Here is a 17,073-nt window from a genome sequence, read left to right on the forward strand (position 1 = left end):
AATGATGTCGCGGTGAAAAGCTTGGCAGGTTGGCAGAACGCGCTCTGGCAAGGAACAAGACCGAATAATTAAAAATCAAGGAGGAAAGAAACAGAACAGGAGAGGCCCTGACGTCGCGTTTTTTGAAGCCGGAAGTGCAGCCATGTTGGTGTGCCATCTGCCTTTACGCCTCCAATCGGAGGTTCTACAGCTCGCCGGAGCAGATGGGCGCGAACTTGGAACTTGCATTGTTACGAGCTGCCGGAAGTGTGTGCTGCCGACGCGCGTCAAAACAAAGCCTACGAAACTTCTGTAGCAGTTTTAGTGAAACAGACGTGCTCCTGTGTTTTTTCGTGGCACGTTGAAGAAGACGACGAAGACCCGCGCCATGATTGCTTCAGTGTATCTGTTGCTGGCTGACACTCACTCTCATAGACCCAAAACACAACTTTCAAGCTTACACACCCCACTCCAAAGTCAGCTTTTCTCGCGAACAAAAGGTGCTACGAGAAAGACACCAGCGTAAAAACCTTATCTCACTTTTCAGAGACCGAGAGCAGCAGCGAAAGCTTCAGGAGCGCGTTTGCTATGGCAACGTTGACATTTGGGGCATCCGTCCCAGTGCTCCTTTACGAAAAAGAGCACGTGACTTCCGCCACACTTTCTCCAATATGCCCGTGCGGGGCCTCTCCTGGGTTTCCTTCGTCCATGGTAAAAGTCAACGGTTGCGTGCAGTTAATTATAACTGAGGCATTTTATTCTGCTTAGATTCGATCACTTACAGACGACAGGAAAACAGAACAAGCCTAATTGACGTTCTCATTTCAACTGCGTTGAAAGTCGAGTCAGAAATTTATACATTGGTTTTGTTTGCGTGCGTGCCTGCGTGCGTGCGTTCGCGCATGCATGCATGCGTTCGCGGGCGCGCCCTTGTGCATGCCCGCGAACGAGCACATTAATTCGCGCCCACGTGGGTGCCCTACACACCTACGTACTCCGCGGCACTATTTGATTTCTACCATTCCAGCAGTGGCGGATTCGTTTCCTCGCTTGCTACGCAACGTATATACGCCGAACGCGGCTTGCCGGAAGTGGTCCCAGAGCAGCTACACGCAAGCGGCGCGCAGGTAGCCCGAGATGAAAAATTGAAAGAATATACAGCTCACGCACCCCGTTCAGCAACCGCGTGCGTGTTTCCCAAGCGGTAAATTACTCACGAACCCCCTTCTCCACAACTGCCTATTCAGTCAAGCATGTTGCGGCACGGCGTTCGAGTGAAGGAGCTCCGCGTAGCCATCGACAAGACGTCTTTGTGCACGCTCCGCTTGCGCGTGGTCCGGAAAAGGCAATCCCGCCGCATCGCTGGCCGTAAATCCGGCCCTGACTCCAGCCCCACGACGAAAGGCCAGCGCCCCACTGGGAGCGGAAAGAATGGACAAACATCCACTCACGGACGGCGTAGCCTGGAAGCGCCGCCGCTGCCTCAAAGAGTGCGGCGTCGGCGCTGTTACGGGCGAATCGTGTTCCGGCGAGACTCATTAGAAGCTGCGAGGTCGTCAAGCTAGCGCCTCTCTCAGCAGCATCAGGCTCGCTAGCGTGGCCCTTCTTTAAATGGCCGCCACCGGACTCCTCCCGCTGTCTCCGCGAGCATCACTCTTTTTCTCTCTATGTCCTCTTCCTTGTCTTTTTCTTTTTTTTTTTTTTTTTTGCGGAAGCCTATTTAATCGTTGTCGCGAGTAACTCCGCCCCTTCCCTAAACTCCTTACGCTCTCAACTGTGCACGGAGAGCATCACATCCCCCCCCCCCCCTCATCCCTCCCCTTTCCGCTGCAACTATGTTCCGTGTATAGCTAAAATCGTGCAGTGAGAGTTTGTGGGAGCCCAATCTGCCGTCAGCCAATCCTGAGCCAAATTCGTGGAGCCTGTTTTCACGCACAAACGCTCTGTGATTGGCAGGGCAAATCGGCAGTCGTGTCGCTTGCAATCAGTCGAATCGCTCAGCCTGGTCAATCACCATTCAATAATGTCCCACGAGCACATAGGTCCGTGAGTGCGATCTCTCGTCAGGCCAACAGCTCGATAGTTCCCACGTCGCTGCACGGTATTAGCGGCGAAGGAGAGGCATTAGCATGCCCACCTCCTTGCTAAGCGAGAGCCCTCTGGGTCCAAAACCTTGTGCGGCGGACCCCAGCTGTCGCGAGAAGCGAGTTGCTCGCGCCGTTTACGAGTCTCGTCACGAATAGCCATAAAAACGGCCGTCCGGCCCCCACGCAGCAGCGGCATCGTCAGACGGGGTGAACGCTCACACAATCAGCGCGCGGCGCCGAGAAGCCTGCCAAAATCGGGACGCAGCCGCGAGTGAGCAGGTGAGTTGTGTGCGGCCGTGTGGAGCGCTCGCTCGCGCGGAGAGATCAAGACACGCGCGCCAAGGCACGCACCGACACAGAAGAGGCGAGCTTGCCAACGCTCCAATGGAGGATTAGGAGCGTACGGGCGCGTCTTGCAGCTCTCTACAGGATCAGATCGTGGACTTCATTTTTTATTTTTTTATTTTTTTTTTCCTTTGCCACCGAAACTACGATTGCTCGAATGTGGACGAGAGGTAGCGGGCAAATCATTCATGTTAATTTCCTTGGCAGGCGACGCGCGATTGTAATTACTGCGAAAGCTCCGACGTGGCCCCGTTAGACATGTCAGTTTGCGTTCAACGCCACCGCTCTGCACCGATGGCAAATATAGGAACACGGCACGTGACGGCGCTTGAGCGAGATACCCTGTTGTGGCAGGAATCGCGTTGCCGGTGAACTTTTGAGCCGAGGTGAGGTACGAACAAGGAACGAAAAAGGTATGGAACCTGCGCAATTCCGTGTCAAATTCAGCATGCTTTTTGACATAGCTCTATGCATATAAACAACTTCGTCGACTCGTTGTGGATGTGACTCTTTGGATGAACTCCTTGTAGATGCGACCAATGACCTCATTTTAATTCATAAAGCTTTCACAGTGAATGAATGGTCTCACTCTGATCCAAGTGGCAAACGCTCTCCACTGACTTAGTCCTCAGCTGATGGGCATGTTAGCCACTATAGATTCATTTAACTGATTTCCCAGTAACTTGTGCTGACTCTGCTGTGTACGGAACTCGTTTGCGCATAGCGAGCCCCAGCTGTTTCGTTGCAGGGCATTGAAAAGCTAAAGCACTTGAAAGAACTTATTCTGGCCTTTGCGTGTCACGATCGCAGCGATGTCGAAAAGTAGGAACCAGGGAAACACAACACATAGAACACCATAGCGCTTGCTCAAGCTTTTCAAGATGTACCAATTAAGCCTATCTTAAGTTCGAAGCACTTGAGGGGCCCGGGCTGTGGGCGTCTAATATGATGTCATGTCGTCGTGGTCGAGCACAAAAACAAGAGCTACCGAAAACTAGCGTCTCGTTCACTTGGTATTTACCAACATTGACCTGGAAGGGTACGAATGCTTGACTAACCTGACTGGTAGGTCATGACATCAATAACATCGCATGCTCGTCAGTTACGTCACAATTAACATTAATAAAATCACGTGTGGCGCATACCCGCATTGGATATGCGGGTATATGAGCCAGGGATATGCGGGAATACGTAGAAACTCGTGAAAATCGCTTCCGAAACGCCAGTCTGGTGCCAGCGCAGCGCAAGAGAGGGCGCCGCCACCCCACAACCGCTTGATTCCTCCTCACTTGTGCAAAAACAACACAAGAATAACATCAGGGTAACACCGACGCATCACTGCTTCGCACTTCCCCAGGTTTCACGGTAGTGGAGCTGCATTAGCGCTGGATTTGAACTACACAAGCGCAGAATTTGAGCAGAATTGGAGCTACATTAAGCGCAGGATTTGAGCAGGGTTTGAACTACACAATCGCAGGGCCTACACAATCGCAGGAATTTTTTCACCCTTCTGCACGCCACATGTTTCGAAGATTTGTTCATGTTGTTTGAAATTCTTGCAATTAGCAGTACAATTTAGACAAGGTCGTTATGAAGAATGAAATGAAGCACGTGCCACATGTTTCTTTCTGTCATTACCCCATGTTTCTTTCATTACCACATGTTTCATTACCACATGTCATTACCACATGTTTCTTTCTGTCATTTCCCAGTTTGGCACATCGAAGTTCTTTTAGTGTCATATTGATGCTGGCCAGCCTTCTTTAGCACCGTAACAGCACTTACGAAAAGCTATGTGAATACGAAACGATGGGCCTCATTCGCAAAGGCTTTTCACACGCGTAAGACCTGTTCGCTATTGGCCGGCCTCCTTCGTTAACATGTCAGACACCGCGAATCCCACCTGCTATTACGAACAGTTCTAGCGTATGGATGGAACATCTTTGTGAATACGGGCCCTAGTTTTTAGGATTGACGTTAGTTAACCTTCCACTACTTCCGTTCAACGACCGGCACGAAAGTATACACATGTTAAATTTTCAAATTAACTCTATGTCAACTCCCCGGTGGCTAACTTCACAAACAAACCAGCTTGGCATCTTTTATTTTCTCTTTTTTTTTCTATTGAAAAATATCCACATATGGTCTTCATGTGCGAACGGCAATAGTTTAAGCTGTTAAGGGCGCTTGTTTCACAGCTTTCACCTTCGCGGCGTTCAATTTTATCCAATCCCAAACCAACAAGTGTATTTCAACAGCACGACGAAAAGTAATGCATGCCTAAAAAGTGAGGCGCAAATAATAATAGTAATTGCACTTCGTGAAAAGGTTTGAGGCAATTTTCGTCCTTTTATGTAGTGCCTCAGCCACTGGTGCGCGATGCACTTGCAGTTCACGTCTGAATCTGAACGTGTATGGTGGAGATGTCGCGCTGCTTGGAGAGCATTTTAAGCACGTGATAAATGGCATCACGCAAGCAGAAGCAGTTCGCATCAAAAAAGCGGCGCATCTAGAAAGAGGGCAGCCAGACTTAGACCACTAAAAATTCCCCCCGACAACGCCACTACAGCTCAAGCCATCAGCTGCGATGTCCTTCGTATGGAAGAGCGTCTACCAATTTAGCAGTTACTTTTTTTTTTATTACGCCAATAGCTGAGCGCACCGAGGCTTACTTGGTTAGTTTTAGAAGATATAAATTCATTCAAACAATTTTGTGCTCTTTTCTTTCGAACGAGAAAGAAAGATTCCACAGAACTTCATCACGGATGAGTGGGAGGCGACGAATGTTTGCACCCAGGAAAGCATGGGCGCGAATTCCATCGTTTCATCTTTTTTCCAGAAAATGAAACAAGTTTGAAGGTACTAAGTTAGTGCATGTAGTTGTCCCGCTACTGCCTCCCTCGTCAAAAAACAACGCGAGCTCTCTTTCTTGTAAAATGAAATTAACGAACTCAAAACTGAGCCGAAGCTATCCGCGCATCGCTCGCTTCGAAAGCATGCTCAAAAAAAGAAAGAAAGAAAAAGAGGGGGGGGGGGGGGGGTATCGCTCTCCGAGAAGCCGTGGGCAAAGCCGAGGAAAATTGCACTGACCGAATCTCGCTTTTCAGCTCAGCCGCTGCGACCACGTTCTAACGCACGGAGACACGTTTTGACAAACCGGAGTGAAGCGTAGAGGGAGAAATAAGTCATAGAAAGAGAAGGAAACGAATAAGCCAAGAAACGACAACAAAAATATAAGGAGCGCTCCTGAGATTCAGGGCCGCGACGAGCAAACTAAGGGTGTTTAATTGCATTGCCAACAGACGCCACATGCTTTACGCAGAAGCACACCGAGCGGATCGCATTCGCCGGCAAACGCCTACAAAAGAAGAAAAAAAATGGAGAGAGAGAGAGAGAGATGGGTGAGGCTTAAGCTTGACAACAAAAGGACAGACGCGCGGCGCCGCTCTCCGCGAGCAACGAAAAATAAAGAATAAAGCGCAAAATAAAAGAATGAGCCCGTAGAAGGGAGATGAAAGGAAAGGGGAGCAGATTTCCTTTCACGCAGGCGCGCACAAAGCAGGCTAGAAAGAAGAGAGGTGGGAGGGGATGGGGGGAGTGGGACGTCGTCGTAGATCTGTCGCGACAGCGTGTACGGGTGTCCACGCAACCGCGAGTGAGTGAGAGGGTGAGTGAGCAAACGAGCGCGTTCAAGCAGCAGCGGCGGCGGTGGCAGCGGCGGTCTAAACGTTCAGTCGCTGTAATACCGTGCAGCAATTCGGAGACCACAAGGAGCCGCTGGTCGATCACCGATGCGAGCATATGTTTCTCCGTCCAGGAGACCGCATTGTCTGCTCGGTCAAGAACAACGCACAGGCGGCGGTTCAGAGTGCGCGCGTTTCTCAGTACGAGCTAGGCCGTATCGTCTGCTTTGTCGAGAAGAGAGAGATAAACATATATTGCGCATAAATCACAGAGACCCGCAGGGGCTGTGCGCGTGAGTGGAGCTGGACCTGATGAGCCAGGGCCACCCGGCGCGCTCTCCGAATCAGACCGAGCTGGCCCCGCGACTCAACGTTGGGCAGCAAGGGTATGGTAGGCTGTGCTAGGGTAGGGTGAGGGCTACGGATGAAGGTTGTGGAGTGTAGGCCCGCCCACGTGGCGAGAAAGCAGCAAGCAAACGACGCCGCTCGATGCATGCTCGCGAATCGCTTGCAGTCAACTGATAGGTGTTTTATGTGTATCTTTGATGAGCACTTTTCATTGCAGTTCATATACATTCAAGCCTCCGTAATCTTCTTGTCCGTGTCTTCAACACTGACGATCAATATGAACGTAAGTTTGACTCCGTAACGAGAGTCATAGAACTACATGGCCCTGGTAACAGTTATTTGTCAAAAACGCCAATGATGATCAGTTAGATAGCAGGGACGTCACAGCGCCATGCAACAATTCATGTGGCAGCTCGGTGCTTCATCTACTGCACAGCTGCCTTCCCTCATGCTACTATTGTAGTTTCTTAGTCAAACACAAGTTTCTTGAGTACTTTTTATAATAGATCAACAGCGGTCTAACAAGCGATATCTGTGAAGCCAACGTTTCGACGTGTGGACGACTCCTTGTTTTATTGTCGAAATGTTGGCTTCCTCGACATGCCTTGTTCGGCCATTACTTATCACTTCAGCCTCCATCCTCCTGGGAATATCTGTCTCGTTTGGATTATTATAATAGAGACTTTCCCAAATACGGTCTATTGTGACTACGTCTGAATCTTTCACTCATGCAGTCGTCCAGCGCAGCTGCTGTAGCAGCGCTCGTGAAAAAATTATCGTCAGTCTTGGAAGCGGAGAGCATCAGTAACGTTTTCAAAAACCCACTATAACTGTGCTCAGGGGCAGCTCCAGTCATGATCCACGAAGGCCTTGTCGTACTGGCAAAATGTGTACGACAGTGAAATCATTGAGGCCTTACACCTGGGTCAGGTCGCGGTAGCAGTGCTGTCGAAAGCAGTCAGCTTTATAGCGATGACCTGCATGTGGCTCTACTTGAGAGCGAGGGATTTTAATAGTGCGCAAATACAGAACTTGAAACGTGAGGACAAGACAGTGACAGGAGGACGTGGTCGAGTGCTTGTCCGTGTTCTCCCTCTTGTCCCCTCGCTTCAAGTTCAGTATTTTCTGACAAGGCCAGCACCGGGGAAACCTCGTTTCGCTGTTTTCGAAATGGGTTCACTTGCGGTCTCCAACATATACAGAGATCAGCAGCGTATTAGTACAGAGAGCAGGCACCATAAGCACAGAACAGGTGACAAGAGAGATAGAGAGAATAAACGTTTAATGATCTGGACCTGTGAGAAAGAGTGCTTATTTTTTCAACCAAGGGTGGGTAGCTTTCGCACTCCAGGTACTCATTGGCAGCAGTTGCTGCTTCTCTAGCCTGGTTCACCAGCTTGCACTGGTCCTTCAAGTACGGGATCACGAGCGTGGCTTCCCATGGTTATTGACGGTCCTCTTCTGTGCTTATGTCTTCGGTTCTTCTTTTTCCGTCTTCATTGCTTTGATTGTTGGGTTCGGGAAGGTTAGGACAACCTATCCCCTTGTCACGAAGGATGTCCGGTGCCCCGCAGGACCGGTAGAGGTATGGGAATTAGATTGGGAGCATTCTATTCACTATGATGCCGCGTACGTAGGAATTTGTTTGGAGACGCCCCAGAGCGACTGTCCATCTTTTCTCTGTTTATGGGGTGCGGTAAGGGGTATACTCTTCTTTCCAATTTATAATGCTGCAGGAAATCCGTATATTTCTGGGGAATAGCCTCCGACCCGTCGCCTTTCGGAACCTCTCTGGCAGGAATGCCCGGCTTGTATGATCTCGGGCTGCAGCGTGTGCTGCTTCGTTTCCCGCCAGTGACTCGTGGCCAGGGGTCCAGACGACGTAGGTCTCGGGGACTTTTGTGCATTTCGATACTTCGTGTTGCAGAGCTTTGATAGATATGCTGTTCTTTTTTTCAATTACGACACGCGGATTGCGAGTCGCTCAGTATTGTGGCATTTTCGGTGCACATGGAGATGGCCAGTGCTATCGCTACCTCTTCGGCCATGTCTTGATCTCTTGCGAGGGTTGTGGCAGTGGCCTTTTATTCGCCATGGATATTAACTGCGCTTATTGCGAAATAAGTTATCCTTGGATAGTCTGCCGCATCCGTGTATCTTGTGATAGGGTCTGCAAAGCATTTCTTGTGGACTGCTCGTGGTCTTGTCCATCTTTCATTGTGAAAGTTTGGATGTATATTTTGGGGTACTTCTACCACTGATATTGAATCTCGTATATGCTTTGGGAGTCTGTATTTGTCGTTCGATCACGCAGTTGTCTATGCATCGTAACCTAGCAGAAGTAGCACGCTTCTGCCAGTGGGAGTCGATTTGAGTATTTTATTATGGCTTGTTTTGGGCACTTCTGACAGTTCTTCCCACGTGTATTTTGGAGACCGAGTGTGGATAACGGTCCCGTAAATGCCTTTTCTGGAATTACCAATGTACTCTTGGTCACTTTCGTAATCCTAATGTTTAGTTTCTCAATTTCTCCATTCTTCAGGGTCATATAGGGGGTGCCATACGTGACCTGGCTCGTGATGAGCGCCTGTACGATACGCAGCGTGTCTTTGAGGCCATGTCTTTGGCTTCCAACTCGCCTAATGGGGTGCGTCAATCGGGTCACCGATATTTGAAGTTTGGGGAGTGCCGCGGCTCCCGACCTGTCTTATGTATGACGAGGTCAAGGATTCACAACGACTCCACTCGTGGTATTTCAATTCCGTTAAGTGTAAGGCTCGAGTGGGGTTGCTCGTAGGCTACAGCCTCGAGTTCTCACAGTTGGGCAGTTTTTCCAGTTTGCAGTTTGCAGTTTTTGTGGGGCGCATTGTAGCCCGCATTTCTTCAAGTAACTTTCCATGTGATTTACTGCCTCCTGTAATGCGTTCTTTTGTTGGCCCGTAGATGGTGCTTTGGTCCACAGTGTCATATTGTCCGCACAGAAGGCGAGACTGAGCCCTTCTATTTCCTTTGGCTCTTTGGGCAATTGCATCATTGCGATGTTGAAGAGCAAATGCGAGGTGACAAAAAACAAAAGGTGTTTAATGGAAGATAAACATATCTCTATTGGTGAGCAGCGCGTCTTTGCACGTAATTAACCATCAATCATTCCAAGTTTGTGGGGTGCTACACGTGCCGTTTGGCCAATGCAAGTGATTGACGACGCACGCTTGGAGTGATCCATCAGTGCCGAAAAAGGGACGAATCCCGCCCGAGTGAATTATAATTCCGCGCCGCGCATCCTACCCAATTAGTCAAGTCATTCTAGGGTGTGTGCTTTCATTTGTGTTCTGTATTATTTTTTTAGATTTTTTGTTTTTGTTTTTAGGGTAGGAGCCACCCCCCTTGCCCTAACAACAAGAAAGGTGGTGCTGGAAGAGGTTTAAAAAAATGTTTATTTTGTCCTGACTCTCTAAACGCTAACATCTGCACATACCAAGTTCACATAGTTTAAATACATAGCTGGACAAATTAACCCGGGGAAACGAAAGTGCGAACTTCAATATCTAATGGCATAATCAATACAAAATAAAAATACAATATCGGCTGGCAAAATCAATAAAAATCAAAGTACTCATAAAATGGACTGTCACAGGTTTCCATCAGGAAAAAAATAAAAAGACACTGTTATACCGATCATAGTTACTATCCCTTCTGGGATTTGATTGCAATCCCTGATTGTGTTCCTTTAAAAAAATGGATTTGGCAAAACTAAAGGTTTTGAAGGAGTATACTGGCACTTTTTTCGTGTGCTGACGACGCGTCGAAAGACATGTTACTCTGTTTTGTCAATCGCCGTTTTATTGTAATATATGCTGTCAAAAATTTTAATCTAAGTTTCCGTCTTCTAATTTGTAGCGTTTCCAATCGTATCGCAGCCTTTATTTCTGAGATGCTGGCAAAGGTATCATAATTATTGCTCCCGAATCGGACTGCCTGGTTTTCTCAGTCTCGTCCCAGTATTGTCCCAGACAAAGCATGCATAGTCAAGCATTGAACGCTTGACTACGCATTTAAATATTCTGCGAGTAAAGAAAAACATTTTGCCAGCCTTTGACACCATTTGATCGATGTGCCTGCTTAAACTAAAAGATTCCGTCAAATAAATTCCCAGGTACTTACATTCCAATACATCTGTTACTGCTACACCGTTGATGCTGTATGTACAGTGAAATTTAGGAAAATGTTTCATAAAACTAACATGATTACACTTGAGATATTTACACACATATGCCAAATATCACACCAACGAACTACCGTATTTAAACCACTCTGAAGTAATTCAGCTCAGCTATTGAAATAATTTCTCGATTAATTCTCGAGCACAGTAATCTGCGAACAATTATATCTGAGATTGCATATTATCTACTATGTCGTTTATTAAATGGAAAATGAGACATCCAATCAAATCTAGACCAAAAATAAGATCAGACCCAGGACGCTACTCTGGGGCACATCAGAAGTCATACTTACGTACGATGGCTTTTCTGCATTTAAAACGACACGCTGTTTACGACTACTTAAATAATACCGAATTCAAATTTGTACTTTTTTACTTTATGTTTAAGGAAGCGAGTTTAATGTGTAATAGTTTTTGTGGACCGGTGTCGAGTGCTTTACAGGAATTAAGAAATGGAGCATCAACAAAATTGTTGTTGTCAAACGCTTTTAAGTATGTCATGTTGAAATCTGTTGCGACTCGGGATCCGGGACGAGAGATTGAGTCTTGAAGCAGGCGAAGAGGAGACGAAAGCTTTATACAATATGTACAAATATGTACAGATATAGCAGGAATAGCAGGTAATAGCTGGTAATAGCTGCCCTTAGCTGGGGATCGCTGGTCAAAGCAGTAAGAGCTGGTAAGAGCGCACCAGACCGACGGGGCGGCCGGTGGCGACTCTCTCTTTAACAATGGGCCGGTTCCTCCTTAAATCCCCTTGGCGGCGGCTCCTCGTCGACAGGAGGAAGAGGGGACGGTTGCTGACGTCACTCGCGTCGCATTGTGTCGTCGCGTCCCCCTGGCGACTCGTCGACAGGACCCCGAGGTGGCGATGATGGCCGGGGCTGCTTGCACGTCGGCAGGACACAGACGGGGCAGTTGCCGAGGTCCCCCCGCGCCGTATTGTGTCGTCGCTTCCCCTTGGCGACTCGTTGACCGGATCAAGACGGTTGCTGAGGCACCCGCGTCGCATTGTGTCGCCGCGTCCCGTTGGCGACTAGTCGGCAGGACCTAGAGGGACGGGTGGCGATGATGGCAGGTGCTATGGCACAACAGCACCCCCGCCGCCAGACAATGCATCCAGAGGTCGAGCTGTCCGACGCAGCTCGGAAGATTGGATGCGCCGGTTGGGCGACGTCCAGGATGGTCTGGAGGTATGGGCTCTGCCGCTTTTCCCGCCGGTGGTCTTTTCTGCTGCTCGGTCCTGATAATGTCCACTGGAACGACCAAGAATCAACAACGCCAAACCACTCCGGCCAAAGCAAGCACCCTCCGAATGCTCTCCAAACCGCCAGACCAAAATCATCGAACAAAGCATTTTCCCAGATCTGGCTACGCTAAACAAAACAAAACATCAACAAAAAATTCCCGAACAACACGAGACACGTATCTGAGAGAGAAATTCGAGATACGGACCTCTTTTTTTTTTCTTTAATTGACAATGCGTGAGGGTTATAATCAAATCAGAATTGCTTTGTAAGCGATTCTTAACCGTAATGCAAGCAGGTTGGCAAATATCAAGGTTGCCGAAGATGACTTAATTTTGCCCCCGAAAGCCGTGACGCAAAGGCTGAGCGCCGCTAATCTTTGCGCTTGGGCGCCACTTCGCAAAAGTGCTTAATGAAATCCGACAACTGTCACCGCATAAAGAAATAGCCCTCCACTTAGTGCTGTCAAAATGCGCTCGGCAAAACGAGCACCACATTTATAAAGCACAGAAGCGGTGCTAACAAAAAAACAAAGAAAAAAAAAATACTAAAACTCACACTAACGACATGAAAGCAAAGGTGAACACTGACACTAACTAATGCGTACAATACAAAACAAATCACAATTAAAATTACGCATTTAGGCTTTGTCTCGCCTAGGTAAACGTAATAACAACAAAACGTGAAAACATTGACGTCTTCTCTACTCGAGAGTTCAGAAATCAGGCCTCAGTAAATTAATCATTAACAAACTAAAACAATGTCGGTGTGTCGCGAACAAAAGGGACCAGAGCATAAAATGTGCTCTCCTTGGCATCGCAACTTTTCATACGCTCAACACGCGACTGAACTTGAACGCAAAGAAGAATAAAAATGAATACTAAAGGACAAATAACAGAAGGTGCTTTCAAAATGCCTTGGCTTTCAAAATGCGTGGTGTTCGCAAACACGCCCTTTCAGACGCGCTCGAGCGGGTCGCCCATTCTCGGCTCTACTCGTTGTCCACTCGCGACACCAAAACCAAGCTGATATGTCCGAAGCACCTGCGACTTTCGACCCGTGGCCTCCAAATACTGCGACAGTGACACATTCACGGACCCGCGTGCACGCTGTCCCTTTGACCGCTGGGCAGTCGCCTGTCTTTCCCCCAGGAAGGGAGTGGCAATTAAAGCAGACTATCAAGCATACCAAATGCGTCGCTACGTTCCTCTGCTTACAACTCCTTGACATCGCTGTGAACCGGCGGCATTTGCGGCGTCTGAATTTCCGAGAAATCCTGCCTTTACAGATGCGCGTCACGCCTATTATAGATCGCAGCAGCCGCCTAAGCCTCGGGTTCACCCTACTGCGCTTTTTACCAACGTGTTGGCGCTTGGCGCGCTTGACCCGGCTCGTATCGCCGCCCGAGTCCGACTTTCTCGGCTTGCGCCTTCGTCGTTTGCCCTCGGCGCGGCTCACAGGGCTCGTGGTCTCGGCACGCGTACTCGTAGGTACGCTGCCCTCTCTTCGCAGCGATATCGCTCCGTGCGGCAAAACCAAGCTAGGCTCGTGGTCGTCGCTAGATGTCTGTGCCTTTGACAGAACATGACTGCATCCGACGCCATCTGCGCTAGCCGGCTCGCCCTGAGGTCTCTCCTCAACTGACCGAATTTTATCACTGCTATCGAGATCAAAGGGGCCACTGTCGGCCATTGTTTGCAAAGCGGCCTCTCTAGACGGCGAAACAACAGTGTGTTCGCGCTCATCACTTAGCGCGGGCAAAATTGGCGCCACAGCATTTCCAATACATTCCGAACTAGCAGCCATCTCAATGGGCGGTCTGTCCTCGTCAAGCTCGGCATTGTCGCTATCAACCCGGCCTTCGCAGTCGGCCTGACTTAAAGCATCAAAATGCCTCAACAGTGCCATCTTTCCCTCATCATAGTGCCGATTCTCTGCATCAAGCAGGTGTTCCAGAACACACGAGAGTCTACGAGGAAGCAACAGGATCAACCGCTCGGACCAGAGGTCCCGGTTGACACCTTCTTTCTCGCAAACCTTTTCAAAGTCCGCAAGAAAAGTAACAATGCTATCGCCCGCCTTGAAACTACAAAGATGGTATCGCGCTGTGCGCCATATCCATGTTTGATTCTGTCGACGGCTCTCTCGTCTTGCCCTTTCCTCGGGACTTACGTGCTCTTTCGCTTCAAGCTCGCGCCTCTCACGTCGCTCGCGTTCCTTTGCCTCCAGCTTTCGCTCAACAATCATCTCCCAAGCCTCTTCGGCTTCCTCGGTCGTCACGTCCTCCGCTCGCATCACGTCGAGAATCGCTTTCCTTGCTTTTTCGGAGCCGGCGGAAATGCCCAACTCCTCGCAAATTTGAATGAGGTCCTGAACTTGGAATTCCTCCATCGCGATCTCGTTCCTCGTGTTGCTTGCCCACTAAATTTACCCTTACCTTAAACTAGAATGGACTATTGAAGGAAGGTAAATTCGTAATGCTAGCTTACCAAAACAACAAAACTCTACTAACATCTGCCTGTGCTAGAGAGGTCTGGCGACCAGAAAAGCAAACATCGGGCACTCACCCAGCCAAAGTGGTTGACGCCGGTCGATCTGGTAGCTGCCATCGAGCGGTGTAGCAGGCGTCTTCGCTCCTCGTATCTCGCAGCTTGCCATCTGCTGTTCAGATACTGGTTCGCCAATCCCATAGCTGCCATCCACTGTTGCGACTCGGGATCCGGGACGAGAGATTGAGTCTTGAAGCAGGCGAAGAGGAGACGAAAGCTTTATACAATATGTACAAATATGTACAGATATAGCAGGAATAGCAGGTAATAGCTGGTAATAGCTGCCCTTAGCTGGGGATCGCTGGTCAAAGCAGTAAGAGCTGGTAAGAGCGCACCAGACCGACGGGGCGGCCGGTGGCGACTCTCTCTTTAACAATGGGCCGGTTCCTCCTTAAATCCCCTTGGCGGCGGCTCCTCGTCGACAGGAGGAAGAGGGGACGGTTGCTGACGTCACTCGCGTCGCATTGTGTCGTCGCGTCCCCCTGGCGACTCGTCGACAGGACCCCGGGGTGGCGATGATGGCCGGGGCTGCTTGCACGTCGGCAGGACACAGACGGGGCAGTTGCCGAGGTCCCCCGCGCCGTATTGTGTCGTCGCTTCCCCTTGGCGACTCGTTGACCGGATCAAGACGGTTGCTGAGGCACCCGCGTCGCATTGTGTCGCCGCGTCCCGTTGGCGACTAGTCGGCAGGACCTAGAGGGACGGGTGGCGATGATGGCAGGTGCTATGGCACAACAAATCCTACAAGCTGCGGAATGCATGAGCGACCCCGCCGCAATCAGTGCTGGGAGTTAGCAAAAAAATTAATAGATTCAAGTTCTTTAAACGATGCGCTGTAAAATACATGGTCTAATAATATGCAACAAATTGAGATTAAGGATATAGGATGGTTATACTGTACTAGTTTTTTACTACCAGACTTATGCACAGGGGCGATGTTTGCTGTCTTCCACTCATTTGTAACCTCAGTTTCAAGAGACAATTTGTGCATAACGCATAAGTATGGAGAAACAATAACGTGGTTAAGTACATAGGATGATATCCCGTCTAACCCTGTAGTCTTGTATAGGTTTCTAGACCACACAGCAAACGATCCATGCCGGTATGGTCGAACTCGATATCAGCTATTTCATAACCCAGTTTCTTAGGAGATAATGCTGAAGAGCCTCGAGTCCACTTAGTAAATGCCAACTGAAGATAACTGTTAAATGGTTGTGCTTTTTCTATATCGTCCGTTATGACTTTGTCTGCAGTTATTACATATGGAATAGCTGCGACATCTTTTGTGACTTTTTTTGCATATTTCTAATATAATTTTGGATTATGCTTAAGGTCACTCTTAAACTCGGGAAAAAATAATGTTCTGCTTGCCTTTGTTTTGCAAGTACTTCCAACTGCAATTCGAATTTATTTATTTATTTCGGGCAAAACATTCAGGCTATAAGAGGTCAACATCAGTCGTGGCATTCAGAATGCTGCACGATTTTTTGGGTTAGGGAGCGCGGTGTTTTGCGGCGGAACGAACGGAACGGCAGCAACACCTGGCAGCAGCAAGGACCTTATGTGTCACTCAAATTTGCCCCGCCTAGCGGGCACGGGTTCATTGATTGGGGTTCTACCTGAGGTGTCTGGTAGGAGCCGAGCGCGCGTGTGCAGCCGAGCCGCGACATCGTCGGCGCTGTCGGCGAGCGACAACCCGACGAACACGCCTGCTCGCACCGCGTTTCTCCACGAAAGCGTCTCGATCGGCAGCTCCCCCCTCCAAGTGGTGAAAACATTCGCACCGCCCACTTTCTCTTTTTGCAGGAGGACATGGCCGACGCCTTACGAACCGTGGCGGTGGTCGCAGCCGCATTGCTCGGTGAGCCGCCATTGAAGCAGCATTTCCTTTAGGAGCACAGCTCATATAGGCGAAGATGGGAAAGACCGCATGCCTATACGAAATGTTGCGCCACAACAAGGTTCAGAAATGTTACCGTCGCCACTAAGTTAAAGGAGGGTCTGTTTCTTTACCGCAGGTTATTTTAGCAAAGGTTACCATCAAATTTTTAATCTGTAGGTGCCCAAAAATGGTTAAAATATGCCTCTTTAGTGAATATTACCGAGCTAATAGTAAATTGGGCGCTTTGACGCTTATCTCCATCGCTAACAATAATCGTTAACATTCTTGCAGTCATGTCCTTTCTATAACGCTGTTCCTTGAGTACTTTCAGGTTACGAAAGGCATGCGCGTGCAACTATATATGACATATCGTTCCTGACAGGAAAGTGTCGAGAATAGAGTACTGAATACGAAGGAAGTGTACGCAAGATTGGTGACCATTATCGACGGGGACAAGATAGGCCCCAAATGACGTAAATGTTTTTTACTGTCTCTCATAGCAAGCGGCGCTCGAGCATGTCACCATTAAGCGGCGACCAAATGAAACGCATTCCGGCGTATATTATAGTCGTGAAAACATACATCGTCGGGGCCGCGTTGACCGCTTTCTAAAGCAGGGGAAAACGCATTCCGTATGATTAGTGGCTCAAACTGAAATAGCCTGCCAGTGATAGGGGGTTACGTAGAACTCCATATTGAAGTTGCTAGAGGGAATTCTGGCGCTTATATCGTTC

General features: G+C 48.9%; 1 protein-coding gene across 6 annotated transcripts in view; it reads left to right on the forward strand.

Moving 5' to 3' along the window:
• The first annotated feature begins 2,192 nt into the window (after positions 1-2,192).
• Positions 2,193-17,073, forward strand: part of LOC119449472 (uncharacterized) — a 54,935-nt gene continuing 40,054 nt past the window's right edge. For 5 of the 6 annotated variants that reach the window (XM_037712648.2, XM_037712654.2, XM_037712650.2 and 2 more), the window contains exons 1-2: positions 2,193-2,345; positions 16,264-16,318. In XM_037712648.2, the coding sequence (XP_037568576.1) occupies positions 16,270-16,318 (49 nt within the window). In that variant the 5' untranslated portion in view covers positions 2,193-2,345; positions 16,264-16,269. The remainder of the gene's footprint in view (positions 2,346-16,263; positions 16,319-17,073) is intronic. The other variant, XM_037712653.2, reaches the window with a different exon arrangement.

This window comes from Dermacentor silvarum, chromosome 4 (genome assembly GCF_013339745.2).
Source record: "Dermacentor silvarum isolate Dsil-2018 chromosome 4, BIME_Dsil_1.4, whole genome shotgun sequence".
Lineage (NCBI taxonomy): Eukaryota > Metazoa > Arthropoda > Arachnida > Ixodida > Ixodidae > Dermacentor > Dermacentor silvarum.